The sequence below is a fragment of the Miscanthus floridulus genome, chromosome 9 (assembly GCF_019320115.1).
Source record: "Miscanthus floridulus cultivar M001 chromosome 9, ASM1932011v1, whole genome shotgun sequence".
Lineage (NCBI taxonomy): Eukaryota > Viridiplantae > Streptophyta > Magnoliopsida > Poales > Poaceae > Miscanthus > Miscanthus floridulus.
Window position 1 is genome coordinate 15,023,353 of NC_089588.1, and position 24,366 is coordinate 15,047,718.

Genomic DNA, 24,366 nt, shown 5'->3' on the forward strand with positions numbered 1-24,366 from the left:
TCCAAATGTGCCCAACTTAGCACCTTTAACTAACAAAGTTAATGTTACTTAGAAAGAAAATAGCTCTATAACAATGACCAATATGTTTAGCAAATGTATACCTTGCAAATCCTGAGTACTGAGAAACTTCTCACATGGACTACTGCTTTCTTCACAATGGCTCTCTGCTCAACTACAGTGGATTTCATCTCCATATGCCACTGCTCGATTCGTGGTCGGCTCCACCTCCAATGCGATCATGTCGATCTGCTCCACCCAAGGTTTTAAATCTCCGGCTATAGCCTACGCTATCTCTGGTTATAGCTATTTGAGAAGGAATTAGCTAAGATTTTTCATATACAAGTTAGCCCTTAGCTGCCGCTATAGCCCGCTATAACCGACTATAGCCCGTTTTGGAACATAGATAGCTAAATGGCTTAGCCAGCTATTTAAAGCATTGGCTCCACCTCTTCGGCGCCCACCTCCTCCTACAATTTCTCATCCTCATCGGTGAAGGAGTCCCGAGTCCGGGTCGATGCCGTGGGACAGGAGACTGGAGTGGTAAGAGGCGGTGAGGTCCTCATGGACCTCACGCTTCTTGTCGGCGCGGCCCTCAGCATAGACTGACGGGCCTCCATCTGCATTGCGGCCATCTCCCGTTGCAGGTGCTGAATCATGAGCATGGCCTCGCTGGCTGCCATCTCCGTGGAGGCCCACTCGGCGTCGAGCTCCTGCTGCAGCCCCCGCGCTTTGCGTCCTCCTCCTCGAGCAGTGCGCCGCCGCCGCCTCCAGCTCCTCCACCCGCCAGATCAGCTCCTCCATCGCCTCGCCGTGTCCTTCGGGACCTCCTTCTCCCCGAGCAGTTGCGCCGCTGTTCCCTCCAGCTCCTACACCCGCCAGATCAGCTCCTCCCCGGTCTCGCCGTGTCCTCCGAGGCCTCCTTCTCAGCGAGCAGTTGCGTCGCCGCCGCCTCCAGTTCCTCCACCCGCCAGATTAGCTCCTCCTCTGCTTCCAACCCACCTTGGGCGACGCTCCGGCACCGCCAGGGGGAGCTACGACCTTCAGCGCGCATCTCCACCACCGGCTCCATGTGAGCCCAACGCTTTGACGCTGGGTAGAGGCGGCAGGCCGCGGGCTCGGCAAAGGCCCCGCGGTTCCCGATTGCACGCCGGGTAGAGGCGGTGGCGGCGGGATGCGGGCAGCCGTGAGGCGACGGTGTCGACGGGGCAAGGGCGACGATCGGACGATCTGAGCAGCAGTTGTGTTCGCGGGAGGGAAGAAGGGCAATAGAAGGCCGCGGGGCGAGCTGGGCATCGTGCGCGCGCGGCGGTTCCGCGTTGGTACAGGGAGTGGGAGCGATAGAGGGAGCGGGCCGGGTGGGGGATTAGCGCGGGGGAGGGGTGATTAGTTTAGCGCTGACGATGACCTCCGGGTCTTTTTGGTAGTAATAAAGACTGCGTTCCTGCCGCCATGCATGACACAAGTGATCGATATGACGATATGTATGTCGGCACGATTTCCACATGAGACTATATACAAACAAGGCAAAATCTCCGACGTACTCCGATCCGATCCCTAGCGTTTAGTAGGTACCTGCTCGAGACCCTCCTTGGACGTTGCCGCATGCACGCACTCATCACGCATGACGCATGTACGTACAATAAAGTAGTGGCCGGTTTCGGTGGCGGAGCCGGGATTTTTGAGGAGACTGGGCGAGACGCGATGTAATATTAAGGATCTACTTAGCATATTGTCCGTGCTAATGCTACGGCAACATCTAAGGTAACAAATATTAAACAGTTATTCATCAATTCAAACTTGGTAAACAACCTATCATTACAAATTTGAAAAATATGGTAAATCTAAATCAATTTATTATATTTGATCACTAGTTATTACAGATGTGTCAGCCTGTTGGTACAACCAGCATCTTCCGGTAAATCCTCAAACTGTTTCGAGATAAGAACTAAATTTTACAAATATATTGTACCATGCTTCGTGAAACCTTCCACTTTTTCCGTGGCCTCCAATCTCCACGTTATACACCTTCCACTCGGTCCAGCAGGCACAAGGAGGCCTTGTTCGGTGCACAGGTCTGATTCCAGGTACAAACATACTTAACGGATCAGTGGCACAATTTAATGGCTGCTAAAAAGTCAAATCTTTATGCATAACCATGTACTATTTCTCATTGCAAAAACAAACATCAGGCATAGGCAGCATGCTGAAATTCAGGATGAGCTTCTGCATTTCCTACTGTGCTATGACTACAAGATGGAGATCATTCATTTCTATATAGGATATGTATGGACCCTACACCATATATAACAGATTCAATTTATTAACAATTTAATATAGGGCATCTGTCAAAACACGACATGCAGATGGGGTCTGCTATATGCATGTAAAAAATAGACCAGTCGATGATCTCATATACAAATTCGCTAGTAGAAATTAATGCCGGGAGAATAAACAACGTCATGTGGTCGTCGTCATCATCCCTCTTTCTAATTCGATCCCTTACTCTCGTATCTATTGCAAAACTAAAAATAAATCCAAATAACACAAAAGTGAAAAACTATCAGCAAACAATTAGTTATAATCATTGGAGTATTCATTTACCTTTTTCTTCAGTAGCTTCAGGTATAAGTTCACAAGGATCCAGATCCCAGCCAGGTGGAGGCTCGTCCTCTCCTATTCTTGCTTGGGCAGGGGCATTCTAGAAAAAAATATTGTAAGTACTAATTAGATCGACATCCTCTACTATGCAGCAACAATGCGTAATATGTTCTTTTAGAGGATACAGATCATTTAAAGAATGTAAGCAACTTAAAAAGTCATCTGTTAATATCAGCTTGGATGCTGCTACATAAACTTGACTTCGGAGTGGCACTGTCTCAGTATAGGTAAAATCTCATTTCAAGTTGGTAATCACTATTTTTGTCTCATATACAGCAGTAGTAAAAGAATTAATTAGAAGCAAAAAAAAAAAAAGTTGGCACTGTCTCGGCGAACCAGGCCGGCCGCTCCACCTCTTGCCTCCCTCCCCTTGTGAAAGGTCCTAATATGGCTAGAGGGGAGTGAATACCCTATTTAGAAATCTACAAATCAACTAGAGCAATTTGATTAGTATGACAAATAGCGAAACGTAAACTTTCTCTGGCTCTACAAGGGTTGCAAGTCACCTATCCAACAATTCTAGTTGCAATGATTACTAGGCATACAACTTGCTATGTTACTACTCACTAAGAGCTCTCAATCTTGCTACTCTAAAGAGCTCCACTAGATGAACTTAAAATAACAAAGCAAGCTCTCAATTCTAATTACACTAAAGAGCTTGCCACAACTAGTTTGCAAGAATATAAATGTGTGAGTAGGGTGATTATACCGCCGTGTAGAGGAGTGAACCAATCACAAGATGAATACTAAATCAAACACCGGGAGAATACCAAAATGCAAGAGACAACCAATTTTTCTCCCGAGGTTCATGTGCTTATGGCACGCTAGTCCCTGTTGTGTCAACCAACACTTGGTGGTTCGACGGCTAAGAGATGTTGCACGAACCTTGTCCACACAATTGAACACCGTAAGAACCTACCCACTAGTGAGGTAACTCAATGACACGAGTAATCCACTAGAGTTACCTTTCGGCTCTCCGCCGGGGAAGGCACAAGACCCCTCACAATCACCACGATCGGAGCCGGAGACAATCACCAACCTCTGCTCAATGATCCTCGCTGCTCCAAGCCGACTAGGTGGCGGCAACGACCAAGAGTAACAAGTGAATCCCGCAGCGAAACACGAATGCCAAGTGCCACTAGATGCAATCACTCAAGCAATGCACTTGGATTCTCTCCCAATCTCACAATGATGATGAAACAATGATGGAGATGAGTGGGAGGGCTTTAGCTAAGCTCACAAGGTTGCTATGTCAATACAAATGGCCAAGAGAGTGAGCTTGAGCAGGCCATGGGGCTTAAATAGAAGCCCCCACGAAATAGGGCTGTTGGACCCCTTCACTGGGCACAACACGGGGTGACCAGACGCTCCGGTCAGTTCGACCGGACGCAGGACCCCAGCGTCCGGTCGTCCGATGCTTGCCACGTGTCATCGGCTTCAAACGTCGATCGCCTGATCTCAACAGTCAAGTGGTAACCGGACGTGTTAGTTAGAAAGTGACCGAACGCAGGACACCAACGTCCGGTCGTTTCCAGTAAGGTTTCAAATGTGAAATTTTACGACCGGACGCGTCCGGTCATGCTCGACCGGACTCACCCGGCGTCCGGTCACTCAACATTTCTTTTGTGCGCCTCACATCAACGTACGTCAGCACTGACCGGACTCAGACCATGAGCGTCCAGTCAGTTTACACACCAGCGTCTGGTCACAAGACCGAGACAGTGTGCTTACTGCTGTCACTGACCAGACTCTGAACCCAGCGTCCGGTCACTGCACCACCAGTGTCTTGTCACTCTGTGAACCCCTGTCTTTTCTGTATAGGGCACCGGTGGCACCATCGGACTGTCCGCACTCTACGGGCGGACACTCCGCCGATAAAGTTTCTAACCCTTGCTCAAATGTACCAACCACCGAGTGTATCACCTTGTGCACATGTGTTAGCAAAAATTCACAAATACTTTCAAGGGTGTTAGCACTCCATTAGATCCTAAATGCATATGCAATGAGTTAGAGCATCTAGTGGCACTTTGATAACCGCATTTCAATACGAGTTTCACCCCTCTTAATAGAACGGCTATCTAACCTAAATGTGATCACACTCGCTAAGTGTCTTGATCACAGAAACAAAATGGCTCCTACTATTTATACCTTTGCCTTGAGCCTTTTGTTTTTCTCTTTCTTCTTTTCCAAGTTCAAGCATTTGATCATCACCATGCCATCACCATCGTCATGATCTTCGTCATTGCTTCATCACTTGGAGTAGTGCTACCTATCTCATAATTACTTTGATAAACTAGGTTAGCACTTAGGGTTTCATCAATTAACCAAAACCAAACTAGAGCTTTCACCTTGCCCGAACCACCTCTGGCACCGACAACTCCGGCCGGCTGCGCCGTGCGCCGCCCCGCCCGAGCCGTGTCACCTCGGTCGTGGATGTGTGTGTGAGAGAGAGAGGTAGGGGGTCGATAGGAGAGGGGAGAGAAAGAGGAGGGCAACGACGGGAGGGAGACTAGGAGTCCGGGAGGGCATTTCTTTTTTTTTGGTGTGGGGGGTATCGGTTTTGGAATTGGTAGAGAAAAGGGAGCGGTGTGGGAATCGATCCTTGGCCGCGGAACCAGGTCATAGGGGGTGGAGGGCGTGCGGGGTGCGTTGAAGCCTCATCGCAGTTGATACAAACAACCATAGCAAAGGATTGGGTTGAAGTCTTTAAGAGATGGTTTTTAGCCCTTGATTTTAATGAAGACAATTTTCTGGGTGCAATAGGTTCGGTGCACAGTGGTTGAGCTCCTCAGCGGGGGACGTTTTTTTGGGTGTACCAGGATAGTTTGGATTGTTCAACTATAGTAGAGAAGATTTGGCAGGGCTCCGGCTCCTCCGAAGATGGTTCTGACTCCTCACATGGAGTAGCTTTTTTGGTGGAGGTGAAGTTAGGCCTTGTTTAGTTGGCGAATTTTTTTGGAAAATAGTACTGTAGCACTTTCGTTGTTATTTAGCCATTAGTGTCCAATCATAGTCTAATTAGGCTTAAAAGATTCGTCTCGTAAATTTCGTCTAAACTGTGTAATTAGTTTAATTTTTTATTTATATTTAATGCTTCATGCATGCGTCCAAAGATTCGATGTGACGGGGAATCTTGAAAAATTTTGCAAAATTTTGGGAACTAAACAGACACTTATTTTGAAAAACATTTGGCAAAAATAATTCCAGTGACAATTTTTTAATAATTTGTATTAGGATTGTGAGAAGCAACACGGAGAAGTCATATTTCTACGGCTCCGGCTCCTCTATAAAAAAAAGGCTCTAGCTCCTTCGGGCTCCTTGTAAGGAGCTGTTTTGTAGATGCCCATTTAGCAAGGCTCCTTGCAAGGAGTCGCGAGAAGCTACAGAACCTAACACATAATATAGAGCATTGTATATGAAAGCAAAATTATAGAACCACAATAATTTTAAGCTAATCCATCTCCCTAGTACATGTTCGTGGCTAGTTTAGTGGGTCCTAACATCTACCACTAATTACCGCCTACAGAGTTTTACATAATAGCAGAAAGTTTGTACCACGCTTGTCGGTTGGCTCTGCAGAGCTCCTCCTACCAATTAGCAAAGCAATCTATTTGATGTGCTGGCCTAAAGAATTGGAAAAAGTCTACTTAACCCCCCACCTATCATACTTGGTCTACTTCACCCCCTCAACTATGAAACCGTCTGTTTTACCCCCTGAACTACCTAAAACCGTCTGTTTTACCCTTGGGGCGGTTTTCAACAGCGGTTTGCTACAGTAACATCGGGGGTTGCTACAGTGCCGTTGGTCTTGCTACAGCACCCGTGGTTTTGAAAATCCAATTGCGACTGTAATTCAAAACATGGGTACTGTAGCAACACAGCGTTACTGTATCAACCGCTGTTGCTGTAGCAACCCGCCGCTGAAAACCGCCCCAGGGGGAAAACAGACGGTTTTAGATAGTTCAGGGGGTAAAACAGACGGTTTCATAGTTGAGGGGGTGAAGTAGACCCAGTATGATAGGTGGGGGGTTAAGTAGACTTTTTCCCTAAAGAATTCATCGGTGCCAAATCCTTCCATGATCTGTCCTGCTAGTTCCTTCTTCATTTTCCTTTTTCTTCACACGTGCACTCCACAACAGGCATCAAAATGACGTATGATCTCCAATGCTACACATATTTCTGACTGTATTTCTTTACCAGCGTCACCATATATGTCCATATGCACGTGTGATCGGGCAGAGAGAGAGAGAGAGACGAACAGCAGCAGCTCTACATGCGTTGCAGCTACCAGTATAGTATAGGTAGTGACGTAGTGTACGTATGTGTTCACCAGGTGAGCCCGGGCACCGGCCCAGGGTGGCCGGGCCTTGGCTCTGCCACTGGCTGGTTTGGACTCACAACCACAAAAAAACGATTTTAGAAGATGGTCTCGCCGATCAATAGGAGGCGAGACCGCCATAAATGACCAAACAGCCTCTATTGTAAAAAAAAAACACTCGGTAAAGAGAGGTTTGTCGAGTGTTAAAAAAAACACTTGGCAAAGAAATAAAATCTTTTTTCTAGAAAAGAAAAAAAAAGAAAAAAAAACTTTACCGAATGCTCAGATCTAGAACACTCGGCAAACCCTGCTTTGCCGAGTGTCAGATCTAGGACACTCGACAAAAAAAAAATCATTTACCGAGTGTCAGATCTAGAACACTCGGCAAACACTGCTTTGCCGACTGTCAGATCTAGGACACTCGGCAAAGCTGCTATACTATATAACTGCACGGCGACGTGCAACAGCCAGGCAAATCCGAGGGTGGGCAGCTCACCCAGCGGGGCGCGAGTCAGCGTGCGCTGCGATGGAGCGGCGGGCGCAGCAGCCCGGCGACGCGCAACAGCCAGACAAGGACGGCGGCGGCGACTCTCCTCCTCCACCGCAACCGGTAAGACCCGCTCTCCTCCTGCTGCACAGAGCTCCACGAACATTCTTGTACATCTTCATCCCGCGGAAGGTCTGCTTGTTGTCTGCTGTCTGCTTGTTGTCTGCTTGCCGCGGAAGGTCTCCTCCTCCTGCTGCACCCGCTCTCCTCGAAGTAACGCGCTTGTTGTCTGCTTGCCGCTTGGCAGTTCTTGGAGGTGACGTGCAAGAGCTCCGGCAAGGTCCGACGGTTCGCGGCAGGGACGACGGCCCGCTACGCGCTGCACGCCATCAACTGCAAGCTCGAACCCGGGGCCCCGCCGGTGCTGCACGTCGAGACCATCAGGGACGGCGAAGAGCCCGTCAACTTCGGCCCCAGCGCGGCCCTCGCCGACTACGGCCGGGGCTGGAGGCTGCAGACCGTCACCGCGCAGGACACGCCCGGGATCCATCACGCGCAGGACGCGCCCGGGTACGGCCGGGGCTGGAGGCTGCAGACCGTCACCGCGTAGGACGCGCCCGGGATCCATCACGCGCCGCACGCGGAAAGGCATCGGCGGCGTTTTTTTATATTTTTTCGAAAATTCATTGCCGAGTGTCGATTTAGCATTCGGCAAAGGCTTTGCCGTCACGGTGGCGCTCGCTGTCACGGTGGCGCTCGCCGTCACGATGACTTTTCTTTGCCGAGTGTCAGATTAGCACTCGGCAAAGGCTTTACTGAGTGCTCGATAAAGTGCACTCGGTAAAGATATCTTTGCCGATAAACTATTTACCGAGCGCTCACTCGGCAAAGGCTTTGCCGAGTGTATATAGGCCTTTGCCGAGTGTCTGAGGCACTCGACAAAGAAGCTGAATCCGGTAGTGAGAGGCGAGACCGCCATAAATGACCAAACAGCCTCTATTAGGTAAATGACCATTTTTTAAAATTTATTCACAGAGACGAACGTTCTAAGGTTGTTGCCTTTGTAAATCATCGATTTACAGAGACGGTTGTCTTAGGATGCCCGTCTCTGAAAACCGCTATTAACATAGGCGGCTATTCTTAGTGTTTGACATCTTAAGAGGACCGTTTTTATAAATAGCTACATCAAAAAAATCATAATGTTTCCATATGAAGTCATATGAAGATAAACTTTATCAAAATTATGGCTCTCGACGCGATCTACAACTTTGTAGTTGACAAGGATTTTTCGGAGTGGTCATTTTTTATTTTCAGAGACGGGCAAGCCATCCACCTTTAACCAATCGTCACTGTTAATCGCAATGTTCAGAGGCGGGTATCTTTGTTTGTCCACCTCTGCAAATCGATTTACACAGTGCAAAGCGTATGGGATCATGTACGACAAACCCTTGCTAATATATGAGGTCTTTGTATGCATGTTTGTGTCAAACTTTGTTCAACTTGCAAGAACCTTACAGCGAGGAGCAAGTCTCGCGTTAGTCTAAAGCAGAATAGATGAGCCATTGGTGTTAAAATGTTACTGCACACGCAAGAAAGTCCGACCCCTGTACATTTGAACGCATCTGACAGTATATTATATCCTCCGAAGAGGTTCCTCATTTTGTTGTGATACTTGTTACTGTGTCATTTACTATTTTAAATTTGACTTAAGACAATTCTAGAAATCTATTTATTCTAGAAATCTATTTGTTCTTTCCTTCCCAACAAAGAAAATCAAATTCCATTCTGGAGGAATTGTAATCACTGTGTAGTCCGCATCACAATCCACATAACCAAAATCAATATTATTATGTCCAAACATCTGTAGCATGGAGTAGCAACACACAGATATATATAACTCAAACTAGAGTAGCAGTTTTAACCCAACCTGCATTACTATAGTTTATGGAGCTGTAACCATTACAATTTTAGCTAAATCAAGTCTAACCATCGCACTTACAATTAGTACACGAGGTCAGCTTCTTCCATAGGAGATAGAGATAGATTAAGAGGACAACAATTATAATAGTTTTGAAGGATAAACAGGGTGGAGCAGCCGTTGGTTTTTGAAGACTGAAGTCATTATCAATAGCCAAGGGTGGATTTGAATTGGTTCTTGAGTTAAACGCAACAATTCATCTTCATAGGAGTTGTACTTTTTATAAGAAGCACCAGAAAACCTATGAACTTTATCTTGGCAGTCAGGCCAGTTGTAGTAAACTCCTGGCTGATGGCCACTGAACACAACATAGCAGGGACTCATCTAAAATCTAAAAAACACAAACTGGCTGCCTCAGTTTTCACAAGTAGCAACAAGTGCAGCTTAAAGAGTAGTTTGCTCAGTCATTTGAATGATGGACACAAAGCATTGATTTGCTTTCCATGCCTTCCTCTTGTTTGCAACCAAATGGATAACTTGGTTGTCGACAAGGAGAAGACACAGAAAGCAAACATATGAGCTGTATCATAATACATCCAATAGCGATGTAGACATCATTGGCACAAAAATGTGGCCTCATATATGTTACAAGTAATGTACAATCAAGCAAGCACTGGACAGAAAAATAGTTTAAGGTAGAAGCAAAGGGTCTATTTCTTTGCCTAGACAGATAGGTATAATCAAGCAAGCACTTGAAAAATAGCAGGCCTAGTTGCACACAGGCATTTAGAGTAAGAACACTAAACATATGCAGAAAACCAAGACATCAGCAGAAAAGAATTCTAGGACATAATCAATATTACTGAATGTTAGGCAACCATGGGACAATACCCATGCACTACAAACGCTAGAATGATACATGTATACCTCATGTTGAAGCAAAGAACAAATAATAAAGCGAACAGGAAAAGGTGAGAAAGGAGACATACAGATCTGTCGCCTCTGCCGCGGCACACACCTGACGTAGACGCCAATGCCGCCGTGCTCCACCGGGAAACGCCACCTAGCCTCCAAAAGGACGCCTAAGCCACCGCAGCAGACCGGGGTTCCTCCGCCTCCACCTCTGATGCCACCGCCGCAAGTCCAGCGGGCACACATCTATTTTCACTTACAGGGAATATCCAATTTATGGCATCCATAGAAAAAATAGAATACTATAACCACTACTACAATATTTTTAACCGAGGCGGGCCTTTTGGATTAACGGAGGTGGACAAACCATCCGTCCGTCTCCGTTGAAAGGTCATGGTTAATCCAGACCTACGGATGCGGTTGGCTTGCCCGCCTCGGTTAATCGATTAATGGAGGCGGGCGTCCTAAGGTGCCCACCTTGGTTCAAACCTATTAACGAAGGCGGTCACCCTAAGCAGCCCGCCTCGGTTAATGGATTAAAAAAATAAAAACCATCAATGAGCCCGGCGAGCCCATCCATGAGTCCCACCGAGCCCATCAATGCCTTGTGACCACCGCTCGCCGAATCTACTGGCGCCGAGAAGCACCACTGGGGCCACGCCCTCGCCCATGGACGTAACACGGCCGCCACTCGCCGGATCTGCAGGCGTCGAGAAGAGCCACTCGGGCGTAGTTTTTTATGGCGCGGCACCTATCGGGCACGAGTGTGGGGGAATGATTTACGAAGGCGGACACCTTATAAATGCCACCTCCATAAATGATTTACTGAGGCGGGCAAAATAAGGCGCCCGCCTCGGTTAAGTTTGATTAACCAAGGCGGTTGTTTTAAGGCGATCGCCTCGGTTAATATATTAACGGAGACGGTTGCATTAGGATAACTACCTTGGTTAATCGAACTTAACCGAGGCGGGCCAGTAAGGGTGCCCGCCTCCGTTAAGTGTTATCTGAGGCAGGCACTGGGCCGGCTGGCCGGCCACCGAATAATGAAGGCGGGCATCTAGCCCGCCTGCCTCGGAGCCCCATTTGCAAATGCCTCGCAAAATATTTTGTGTAGTAGTGAACGACTTGAGATATCATCACAGCCAGTCAATGGTAAAGACGTTCCATTCCTTCGTCTAGGTCCCGGGTTCGATCCCCAGGTATCAGAACTTTTTTAGAGATTAAACCCCGGTGGGACCCCAGGTATCAAACTTTTTTTCAAGATTAAACCCGGCTGGGACCCATGTTAAAAGTGACACGTAAGCCATCGAGTCCTACAAGGACCGTGCGGAGATTTATGACGAAGTGGCGTTCGTTACAGTTGTTAAAACCGTTCGTCACAGATGAGTGGCAGGGGACCCACACATACATGTCGGATGGAGAAAGGACGAAGTGGAGACTTACAACGAATTGCCATTCATTACGGTTTGAAAACCATTCATAATAGTTGGGCAATTTGTTCAATGACGAAGTCCTAGTCGTCACAGTTCTAAAGAAGGTCGTCACAGATGAGTAGGAACAGTAGCACGCGTGATCAGTGACGAAACCCTATGTTGTTCAATGACGATTTTTTATGACGATACCTGGTTTCGTCATAGATAGGCAAAGCCAGAGGACCCTCACCAGTGATCTATGACGAAACGAAAAAATTCATCATAGAAAGCGATCTCCTTTGACAGTTTTTGATTCGTCATAGATGTGCAGATCTCTACTAGTGAACAAATCGATTTGTAATAATAGAACTGGCTATATTAGGATCATGAGCAAGAAGCTGGTGAATGAGATCACTAAAGCATTCTATGTATTCATGGACGTTAGACTGCTGGTGTATGTGGAAAAATTGCCTAAGCAAATGGTTATGTTCATCCCTATCGAACCTAGCATAGATGGCAGCACTGAAATCAGGCCATGACAAGGACTGCAGAGAGGATTGAACGATTTGAAGCCAAAGTGCTGCGGAGCCAGTAAGGTGCATAGTGGAATATCTAACCCAGAGACGTGGATCAACAACATAAACATCAAAGGTCTCGCAATGTTTAATCCAGAGCCTAGGGTTAGAACCATCAAACTTTGGGAAAGGTAAGTCTGGCATAGCAGCACTAAGCATAGGATTCGCTCGCCAGTCAACACGTGCAGAATGATCACAATTGAACTGAATTGGAGGAGTTTTAGTGAGATTCATCGCACCTATGACCGAAGGAGGATCCAGGGTGGCATACACCACCCCAAATCCGGCGCTCCGGTGATGGGTTTCTTCTCGGCGACCACATGGCCCTGATGTCGCCCCGGACGGGGACGGTCCCAGATGGGTGGAACCCGACATCAATGTTGCCCTGGCCTTTGATGAGGAAGGCTCGAGCTGCGCGGAGGGGTCGACGACTTCCCCTGGCCGCACCGGTGACTGGACGTGTTCGGAGAAGAGCTGCTCAACTCGATCGCCGAGGTGGTTCACCGCCTTCTCCAGATCCGCGACACGGTGGTCGACCTCCAGCTTCCAAGGCTCGATCTCCTCGTTGGCGGCTCGAATCTCCGATATCGATAGCTTCAATTACGTGATTTCCTTTGAATTCAAACTGTTCCTCAGACGACATCCTAGACGATTGCCGGGTGAGGTGATTGTGGTGGTGGTGGGTTTGAGGCGCCAGAATCGACTAGATAGACGAGATTTAGTACGGGGAACTCTCAACTCGAGATTCCGGCAACCGCCGAGCTCGCCGCCGCCGCCGCCCTCAGGCTCGATTCAGGTTTCGTGTTCAGGGTTCAACGTTCATCTTCGTTGCCAAGCAACACATAGCAGCCAACTGGGCTTCCTTACCCGTTACATGGGCTCTAACTCACTCTTTACTGTATCTTGGGCTTTCCAGCCATTCGGCCCATGAACTCGTGTATTGGCTTTCCTAAGCCTTCCTCCCCGCCGCAGCTCTGTTGGCGCCCTTTCTTCAGGATCTTCAGTTTAGTCAGGATCTTCAGATGGCATTCCAGTATTGGTGACACTCTCTTCCATCAAAGTTGTAGATCCGCCATTGTCCATGAGTGCATGATTGGGTCCTTTAACAATTTCTCGGCTCTGCGTGATTGAGTGTAGAAGAAGACGAAACCTAAATCACAGACAGCACAAGAGACCAGACACGGTACAAATCCACTGGCTGGAATCGTCAGAGATAATGATTGTGAAGATATATGACTAATTATATAATTAATTAGCTCAATCATCCACAAACGCACAACTAGTAACAAACGCAAATTGATACTGACACGTGGCCTCGGGCAAGAGGATCGAATCAGAGCTGCTGACTTGGACTCAGCAGATTGTGTAAGACAGCTACCAGTAGTTACATATAATATAGTAAGCAGATACTCCCTCTGTTTTTTTGTAATGTCACATTTACTTTGTCCTAAGTCAAATATTGCAATCTTTGACCAACTTTTTAAAAAAATCCTTATAGTTCACAATATATGAATTATATATTATGATAGTATTTCTCATAGTGAATCCAAAAATATAAATCTTATGACATGAATCTATATATTTTTTTTAAATCAATGGTGAAAGATTGCAATGTTTGACTTAGGACAAAACAAATGTGACATTTAAAAAAAAATAGAGGGAGTATATATTAGAAAGCTATAATAATGAACCTAGTAGACAATTATATGTTTTTCTCCACGAAAGCAACGCGTATAGCAGTTGTATAATAAACTATAGCTACTAGCTAGCTAGTGCGATTCTCATAATCGTTCCCGCGCGTATGCAGTACACGTTTGAAATTAATTAAAACTCACGTATCTACGTCATGTAACTGAGACTGAATGGTTATTATTGTATGTATATATAAAAATGATTACCAACGTCCGATGGATCCGTTCCGTAATAATTGAGAACGTAAACTTTTGTTTAATGTTTGACAGTTCCTGTCTTGTGTAAGTATTTGTACGAGTAGCTTGGAGTATTTATATATGCATGCCACGCTTATGAAGGTACTTCCGTTAACAAAACTAATGGTAATCCCACTGTCCCAAAATAAATCATCTTATAGTTTGTTCCAAAATACTTAACCTTCTCACTTTCAATGCATCTTTCTTTTTTCTCAATATATCTTTCTCTTTTTCTAGCTAATACGTCTCTATCTTTACTCCTTAGGGGTATTTTTGTCTTTTGGCTTGAGCGTTGGTATAGTGCGAGATTCTAAAACATTATCCAATATAGGACGAAGGGAATATTTACCTCACTCACTCTCTCTCTCTCTCTCTCTCTCTCTCTCTATATATATATATATATATATATATATATATATATATATATATATATATATATATATATATATATATATACTACTACTACTCTGTAGCTGGCTATAAAATAACTTATTCTATAGCTACTTTGAGTTACGATAATTACTATGTTAATTTATAAGATTATAGTAACTCCTTACTACGTGGTTTACTATAACATTATGGTAAATATCTCCATGTGTTATAGTAACCCAACTATCATAAATATGTATTGACATTATCGTAAATTAGTATATAAAATTATCGTAAATGGAGGTGGCTACAGAATAACTTATTTTGTAGCTGGCTACGGAATATACTCTCCCATATATATATATATATATATATATATATATACCACTAAATTTGTATAAAACAATTGTTGTTAGTTAAGCGTAAGCAACGAAACCCAAATTTCTCATTTATTTTTGGATCCAAGGTCAATTAATTTGTGTCTAGTGATACAAATTCTTCGTGTTGATTTTCTTACCCACAAGTCCACCACTGCCCTTAAACAAAACATTAACCCAAAATGCCTTTATACCTATCTCTTCTTATAATAAAGAAAAATATATTACCACAATGATGCCAACGGTGGTAGCCAAGTTGCAACTGATACTACATATGGTATATTTAAAATAACATAAAAAATAAGAACCCCACGTTGTACATGGTAAAGCACGCAATTCCGATCTAAAAGGGTACCACCATGGCTATGGGCCTATGGCAGAGCGTCAATAAAAACAAGTAGGAGTATAGAGCTAATAGTCAGCATGTTCGCTTGTTGGTTTCAGCCAACTTAAACCAGCCAGTCAACAGTGTTTTCCTCTCACAATAAACCAGCATCATCCAGCCCAAACAAACCTAGAAATCAACCAGCGAACAGGCCGAGTGGGGCAACCTATTTGAGGTGAGATAGAGGTCCTAATTGGGACCACGATCTCCCACTGCTTGGTGCGGTAGACGAGCGGTGATGAGGAAGGCGCGATACCTAAAATCGTGTTCGTAGTTCATTTTCGCGGTGGCTGAGTCGGACGTGGTTATAAGAATTGAGTGGACTGCTTGACGTTTGGCGGGATTCTCCACTTCCCTTGATCGCTACCACCATGAGATATCGATCTTGCGGTCCCAAACAGGCCTAGGGAGTAGGGGCTAAGGAAGATATAAGAAGAAACTAATAACAAAGAATTAATCCAGCAAAGGGGAAAAATTGAATCATCCTAATTAAGCATGAATAGATGAATCCAGTTGAACATAGATGATGACGATATGTCAAACAATGGCGAAGAAAGGGGCTGGCAAGGGGCTCGCCCCCTAACTTTGTGATTTTTCCATTAAACACTTCAATGATCTAGCTAATATACCACTTAATTAACCTAAATAATGCCCCCCTCTATTTTGGAAATTTGCCCTCCTCTCCCCCAAAGAAATCTAAGTTCTAGCTATAGTTTTCCCACTGCTCACAAATACATAGACCCTGGTTATGAGGCCAAAATTATGGGGAAAAATTAGTGAGGATGATCCCCATGGAGTAACTGTGGGCACCTAACATGAATTTGCTACACATGCCCATGCACATACATCCAATGCAAAAGACTATTGCTTAAATTTAGGAGGAATAGTTAGGGCTTGTTTGGATGTACATGTATCCATCTCAATCCACATGTGTTGAAGTGGATTGAGTGGAATTAAACTAAGTTCCATTCTAATCCACTCCAACACACGTGGATTAAAGTGAATACATATGCATCCAAACAAGGTCTTAGTTGGAAAGAAAAACTAATTATTCTCTAATGTGTTAGATGCATGTAAATGGACATGTGTCGCAAATCCGCTGTGGGTGCCCACGGTTGCTCTATAGAGATTGTCCCCCGTAAATTTTTTGTTGAAAAATATATAATTTAGGTGGCACCCCCATCCTCGAAGCAGTAACGACGAAGACCACATCCTATTCGTAAGGAGAACTGAGGTTGACACTAATTACATAACAATGTGAAGTGGGAGACAAGCTAAAACTAACTACTTTCACTGTGTTTTACATGTTACATTAGTTTTGTCCTAACTCAAACATATCTTTGACTATCAAATTTTTTTAAAAAAATTGATAATTTCATAACATATGAATTATAAATTATGAAAGTATTTCTCGTAGTGGATCTAAAACATAAATCTTATGTCATGAACTTACATAATTTTTTTTAATAGTCAAAGATACAAATATTTAACTTGGAATAAAGCTAATACGACATGTAAAGAAAAAAGGATGTAGTACGCAACCAATAAGGCAATAATGACGTATATATAATAGGCAAGCAAACGAAATAAAAAACAGCACTGATTGAGCAGGTGGCAACCGCCCTGGTTATGGATTTGAATTGACACAATTATCGGACTGACAGATTGTATGTAGGGCCTCGGTTGCTTACGTCCGAGAGTACGTGATAATGTGCGTTCATATATATATATATATATATATATATATATATATATATATATATATATATATATATATATATATGCGAACTGGAATTCGTTTCCGTGTGTTATTGAGAATTGAGACAAGCAAATAATTAAGTGTGAATCGGCTCCTCCCGGACTCACCAAACTATGCGTCGTAGTCCCAGTACACACCTGAACTAATAAACATGCATGCATGTACTGTACTCACTCCGTTATAAATTATAATTCATTTGATTTTTTTATCCTAAGTTACTTATTCAAAAAAAGTGTGCAATTGTGCCAGCATAGTTAAATTTAAGTTATTTTTGAAGAAGTTTTATTAATAAAGCAAGCCATAACAAAACAAGTGATATATTATACAAATTTTTGAATAAGACGAGGGATCAAACTTAGGATAAAAAAAGGTCAAACGAATTATAATTTGGAACGGAGTTATTACATGATATCTATGGCGACGTAACTCGCCGTGCACATGTGCGAAGCTTGTTTGGTTCACACCATGACATAAAAGGCTGCATCAGTCAGATTGATCCGACTCCAGGCGTCGAAAATGAAAGTATGGAATAATATGGAGTGGGATATGCCAGACAAGTTTCTCAGGTCGGGAAGCAAACATGCTCGCTACGTAATATGCGTTAATTTTTTCGAAGAAGAAATCTAATGAGCAAACGCTCGCTCCTCTAGCCTTTTAATCAGCGCGCATGTCAGTAAGGTTTGGTAGCTTGTCAGTCTCTTCTCTAGTCTCACCGTCTACAGTGCTTCTGCTGTGACTGCAGGGGATGTTAGAGTAAATAGGATAGTCGAAGAAGCCACGCTGGAAATGAACGAGGTTGGCGTAGTTATGGTGGGGTTGCCGTGTCGATGGAGCTGTAGGCCCACGAGGGGCGCCATGATGATGACGGAGACACGTCAAGGCAGTCGTCGTGGGAAGAGGCAATGCCGAAGTCGGCGCAGTCAATGCTGTCGTGGATGTAGAACAAAGACGACAATGCAATCGAGGCAGACAGGGTGGAAACGGGAGGGTCGATGCAGTCAAGCTGTCTGAGCGCCGAGGCGCAGGTTGGATTTACCAGCCCTAGCAACTCATGGGGGACGGGCCGTACAAGGGAGAGGGCCCCAACCATTCATCAGCGTCTGACGACGTGGTTGCGCTGAACGAAGAAGAAGCAGTGTGGTAGTAGACACGTCGGCAAGCAGGGCCCAGCAACAACACGAGGGGGCGGCCGGTGAGCATGACTCAGCGATGCGCGCGGGTAGCAGCAGCTCGAGGACTAAGACTCAATCAGCAGGACGAAGACCTTGTGCAGACGGATGGCGCAATAAAGATTGTGCAGCACAGTAAACGATGCACAAGGGACGGCGATGTAGATGCAACGGCGAAGCGGACACACGGGGCGACGGTGCTGTGGTCCGACGAGGCGACATAGAAGCAAGCCAGCAACCCTTTTTGCTTGGAGAAGATGCGCGTAGGACTCAACGATGGACGTCACGGGAGCCGGGAGGCGTCCCGATCTGTTTGTGGCGATGACGAACCGACGATATAGATCCCAGTGAAGTCGATGCCGATGCCGGAGTAGTATGCACGAGGTCAACGGGCGATGAGCGACTCAACCCCGATCAGTGATCGGACGAACAAAAAAGATACAGCAGCAGGGGATCGGGTGTTCCTAGCAACGTGGCGCAGGCCGCACGGCGGGTCGCGGTCATGCGGGGTCACACGAGGATGCCGTAGTGGCGGCTTAGAGTTGGGGTCGACGTGGCCCAGGCCACCACCACGGCGGCGAGGGATGAGTTGACGCCCAGTGTTCTCCACGGCAAGCGCGAAGATAGCGATGAGATGGCACCGTGTCGTGAGAAAGTCCGATCTGCTACTAGACAACGACGATGGCAGCCGGGTCAATAGGATCGGGCGCCTAAATAAGCGATAAGAAGGCAATGATCAATAAGATGGAAAAGAGTGATCTCTCCCTGGGGGTGCATGATGCAGAAGAGGCGGTGGCTAGGGTTAGTATCTAAACCTAGGCGAATGATACTATGAAGGAGAATAGAATTGGTGGAATTGGATATATTGTATTAAGCCTCATGGGGTGATTATAAAGGGTACATAGGACTAACACCCCACGTGGATAGACAATGTGGCACTATTTCTATTTACTCTAACAAGGATGATGGCGCATGGTCTTCTTCCTCCTCTGTTCGCACCCATCTATCTCCTCCCTCCGTCACCTCAAGCACTACTTGGGCCACAGGCGACCTCATCGGCGTCCTCACCACCACGCCGCCCACCACCGTCCCCACCCTTCACTGATCCCAATCGAACACCTCCTCAGCAACTCCTTGCCCCCGCCGCCGACTCCGCCCAATCGGATGTCCTCCGCCGCCTACTCACCGACAGCAACTCACCACCACTGTCGGCCCAACCGCCGCTCCAGCCATCCCTCTAGAGCCAGAGGATGTTGGAGATTTTTCTAATCTCACCGCCCGCCTTCCACCTGCCCTGCGCGCCCACCGCCCTCCTCTAACGAAGGGGCTTCACTTGGAAGATGTTGTGCGTCGGCCGAATTTTTTATTTTTTAGCCCTTTTTAAAAAAATCACAAATATACCCATAAATCTGGACCCTTAGCTCGGCGCCATCGTTGCTGGCGTTGAGATTACGTCTCGACGCCATCGTTGCTGGCGCCGAGGTCTTGGGCTCGACGCAGACATGGCGTTGACTTGGTAGGCAGCTCGACACCGTAGATCCTAGGGCCGAGCTTGGCGTCGAGCTTGGTGCCGTAGATCTTGACGCCGAGCTTGGCACTAATCTCCATGGCGCAGAGGTGGTGTTTTAACCCGCCCCCCAACCTTCCTAACCGAGCCTTCTTCCTCTTCTTCCTCCTCCCTCTCGGATTTTTTCTCTCCCCACTTCACTCTACCTCACGAATCGGCATATTGGACCTTGGAAACTTTAATTTGATCCGTAGATCTTCGAGAGCAAGGTATCCTCGCTCCCCTCCTAGTTTTTTTTGCATCGATTTGGTATATATTAGTCAGATTTTTCAACCGAAGAATCATCATTACTTAGGGTTTCATGCAATTTTTAATATTTGTATTATACAACCGTAGGATGCCAAGGCGTAGAAAAGATAGTAAACCAAGGTAACCTCAAAGCATGTTGTTATGTTATGGCTTCATTGTTATGCATCAAATGGGAAACCCTAGGTTTAGGGTTTAATGTTAATTGTTTTTGGTTCTTAGAATGAAATTTGTTGAATTATAGTTATGGCTGAATGATCGGAAATGCCTTCGATCCATTGCCTCTGTCTAGTGGTGTTCCAGTGCCCATGTGCTTTTACGGCAATCCTTGCAAGGTAGCCAAGTCCGATGAAGAGGACACGTATAGGCAAAGGTATTGGATGTGTTCCAATTTTGCGTTTGAGCCTACACTTCGTCATCACCGCATTAACAAGATGGTGAGAAATTGATGTTTGTGTCATATGACATCTTGCATGATTTTTTTTGTTTTGTAACAATTATATTTTTTAGCAGTGTAGTATAATTAATGATTCACGAAAAAAATTCGCAAGAGTTTCTCTTATTTCAGGAGCATCCACAGTTACAAACAGAGACATCATTATATAATCCAAACATTTAATCGTCCAAATAGCACAATACAACCACATCGAACATCACAATCAACATAACATGTCTTGCATAGTCCAAATAGTCCACAATGTACATACGGTCCCAAATAGTTATAGGAAAGTAACTACAAAATCCATAATAGTACATACTAACATCTACCACAAACCCTCGTTGCCTCCTAGTCTTATCCTTACCCTTGTGACCAAGAGCGCTGGTACATGGAGTGTAAGGGTCAGGTGGACAGCGTCGCCCAGTGCCTGAAGGCTGTGTAGGCTAAGTCGAGGGAGTGTCCTGGAGTTGAGAGGGGCCAAGCTCCTCGTGCCTCTAGTCCACGTTGTCGTCGTCCTCGTCCCTGTAGGTGCTTGGCTAGAGGAACCTAAGCCTCCTCTGCCTGTGGAAGGAACGTACACGTCTTTCGTCGTGTCTGTCCTACAACCACAATGAGTAGCAGCACGGCGTAGCTGACGTAACAGCATTTGTTGTATAAAATTATGTTAACTAAAAGAATCTAACGTATTAATAATATGTTTGAAAGAATATTTTGAATCTTACATCTAGGAAGCTACACGTGTTGGCATCCCTGACTCTTGGACGAAAGCGCTCAATGTCTTCAACGGAGCATTTGAGGGTATTGCCCTACAACAAAGTTCTTAGTAATAATACTTCTGAACATATAGCAACATGTTTTGTTTTCTTTTGTACAAGAATCTAACATATTATAAGGATGCTACGGCTCGAAGGTGGCACTAACTAAAATAGATACCTCTAACGCATAATGTATTGGTATACAACTTAACGTAGAAAAATAAGGCAATTGACTTACCACTCTGTCCGAGATTGGTCCTGCCTCCACCTACCTTCCTGCATGAGTAGATTGGTCGTACGCTGTGTCTTCATCGTCGGAGGACTCGATGTCGGCGTAGTCATCTTCTGTCTATTGTAGCCTCAGCCTGCAACGTATCGCACGTTGGTATCAAGCTTGGTACCGCCTAAACTCACGGTTCGTGTGCGGCTCCTTGTTCCCATCCACGTTGTCGTGCATTTGCTCTCATTGCTCAATGTAGTACTAGTGGTGCTTCTCCCAGTCAAAAATATTTCTGTTCTTCTAACGATCCAACATGCATGTATGTTATTATTACTTGAATCCATGTACATGTCACCATATTAATGAAAATGGACCATCACGAGATATTTGAAATAGCAAAACACTTATTTGTAAAAGAAATGGATGTAAGTAAGGGGGTAAGCTCCCAATAACCACACGGATAAGACACTTACTCGGATGATTCTATGTCAAAGGAATCTCATGAGGAGGATCTGCCAGAACATCATGAGTCTGACAAGCATCTCCAACTACCTCATTGGGGACAGATTGGGCATCAGAAACCGTAGGTGCAACCTCCACATCTATATTAGGTTCTGGGACGGGAAGGTCGAAGTGTGCCTGCTGACCTATTGGTGAGGAAAACCCATGAGGGATGGGATCAACTAACACCCGACGCACAACCACGTCCAAATATTGCAGTTGGCTCTTCATAGTCGACCTCACATAGTTCTTCCACTGATCTGCACACCTAATTGGGATCATTCGCCTGAGGATGTTGGAAGGAGAACCTAGGTGCACTACACCCTCAACTGCAATGCCATTATCATCGTCTCCAAGGCAATGCAGCTTCTCCCGAGCCCTTACAACCATCTCACTAAATGAAGGCCTATCATTGAATAGCATATGCACGTTTTGCATGTCAACAAACTCAACATATCCATAGCAATCGCATTCAACGGTGCCTCCATGATATATGGTCACTGGGTTGTGCATCTAGTTCAAACACATAACGAAACGCATGTCCTTTAGTCCAAATTAGACGATAGATAGTATCTAATAAGTACTTTCTAACTACAAACTAAGTAAATAAGATAATAACTACGTATATATAGAGTGTACTCATAAAATAACTATGTCTATGTATCTATGTATTTATATTTCTATCTATCTATATATCTAACTATATCTATGTACCTATGTATCTATGTTTATATCTATCTACATATCTATCTCACTAGATCACTAACTAAATCAACTACCTGAGTCATCACATTAACTGGTAAATAACAAATAATTGAACTACTACATTACAATCAAAGCTAACTAAGAACCTACATTGCATATTCACAAATTTTTACCTGACGCGGCCGGGCGCTGCAGGGCCCAGGGACGCCCGCCAAGGGTGCGGGCGCGGACGGGGACGACCGGCGCGGGCTCGCGGGCGCGGGCGGGGATGGTGCGGCAGTGGTGACGGCTCGGTAGAGAGAAAGAGAGAGGAAGAGAGAAATGATGGTAGGGCCCATACGCAAGAGAGGGCTTGACGTTAGGATTGTTGGCACCGAGCTTGGCGCCATGGATCATGGCGCCAAGCTCGACGCCAAGATCCACGGCGCCGAGCTGGCTGCCATGTCAGCGTCCACGCCGCTAACGTGGCCCTGAGCTCGGCGCCAGAATATTTGGCGCCGAGACGTGTAAGCTCGGCGCCACCATCGCTGGCGTCGAGCTAAGGGTTCAAATTTTGAAATCATAACTCTAGGGACATATTTATAATTTTTTTAAAAAAAAGGCTAAAAAATAAAAAATCCGGTTGCGTCGGTAACAATACCAGGGCGCACGCGCGTCAAATTAGAATTTTGCTCGCTCCTCGCCACAAACGTGTGTATCCGGCCGTGTGGTTGAATCAGAGTAGCAACAAGATGTCATTGTCATGTCTCATGTTGGTTATTCGCTCATCATCACGTACGACTGTGCTATACGTTTGTCCTCGCCATGGTTCGTCCATGCATGGCGCGGGGTCGACATGCATGCATCGGAGCTGTAAAGAAGCGAGCTGATGTTACAAAGGGGGGAAATTAGCTCCTTTTCCTTCAGGTTCATTTCAGTTACATATATATATACAGGAAAAGGGGTCATTTTTCCTTAAGCTTAATTTTAATTTTTTTAAAGGTCTCTTTTTCCTTCAAGTTCGTTTCAGTTACAAGAAAAACAGGCCCTTTTTCCTTCAGATTAATTTCAGTTTCTTTTTTTATATATATAAAAATGTCTTTTTTCTTTGGCGCTGAAGTGATCGGATTAAAAAGCTCCTTTCATTTCCTTATTAATTAAGGTTAATTTCAGTTTGTTTTTTTGTTCCTAATAAACTCTTTAAGTCTTTTTCCTTCAGGTTCATTTCAGTTATTACCAGAAAAGAGGTCCTTTTCCCCTTCCTTCAGGTTAATTTCAGTTTTTTATTTAAAAAAGTTCTTTTTTTGGCGCTGCATGCAGTGTTCTGATTGCTGTCTGCCGTGCGAGATTCCTGGCGGTGATGTGGCAACGGCGACTAGGCGAGCACCATGCGTGCAGACTCTCCGCAGCATACGTGCAATGTGGCGCTGCCGCCCACAGAGGCCAGCCGCCCGGCCGTACCCGTACTGTCGGCTTCACCGTCGCCGTCGGAGACATTCAGCGGCCAGCAGGTGCCGCTGTCGCGAGTGAATAAAACGAGCTCTCCCTCCACGCCTCCGTCGCCGTCGCGGAGGCCGGAGACGGACCACCTGCGCACCGCACGACGCACGACGCACGACGCACGCACAGTGCGCCACGGGGCCACGACGGCGCGCGATGGCACCCATCCGTTCCGGTCCGGTCCGAT

At 45.6% G+C, this 24,366-nt stretch overlaps 1 protein-coding gene and 1 long non-coding RNA gene across 2 annotated transcripts; one reads left to right on the plus strand and one right to left on the minus strand.

Moving 5' to 3' along the window:
• Nucleotides 1-1,895: 1,895 nt before the first annotated feature.
• LOC136481408 (uncharacterized) lies at nt 1,896-13,064 on the minus strand. The gene is made up of 4 exons (XR_010764710.1): nt 12,520-13,064; nt 10,371-10,539; nt 2,602-2,698; nt 1,896-2,074 (listed from the first exon to the last, which is right to left on the minus strand). It is a non-coding gene; the product is annotated as an uncharacterized lncRNA (long non-coding RNA).
• On the plus strand, nt 7,470-8,073 carry LOC136483830 (uncharacterized). The gene is made up of 2 exons (XM_066480991.1): nt 7,470-7,586; nt 7,771-8,073. Exons 1-2 carry the CDS (start codon nt 7,503-7,505, stop codon nt 8,071-8,073), a joined length of 387 nt encoding a protein of 128 aa, XP_066337088.1. The 5' UTR covers nt 7,470-7,502.
• Nucleotides 13,065-24,366: the final 11,302 nt, after the last annotated feature.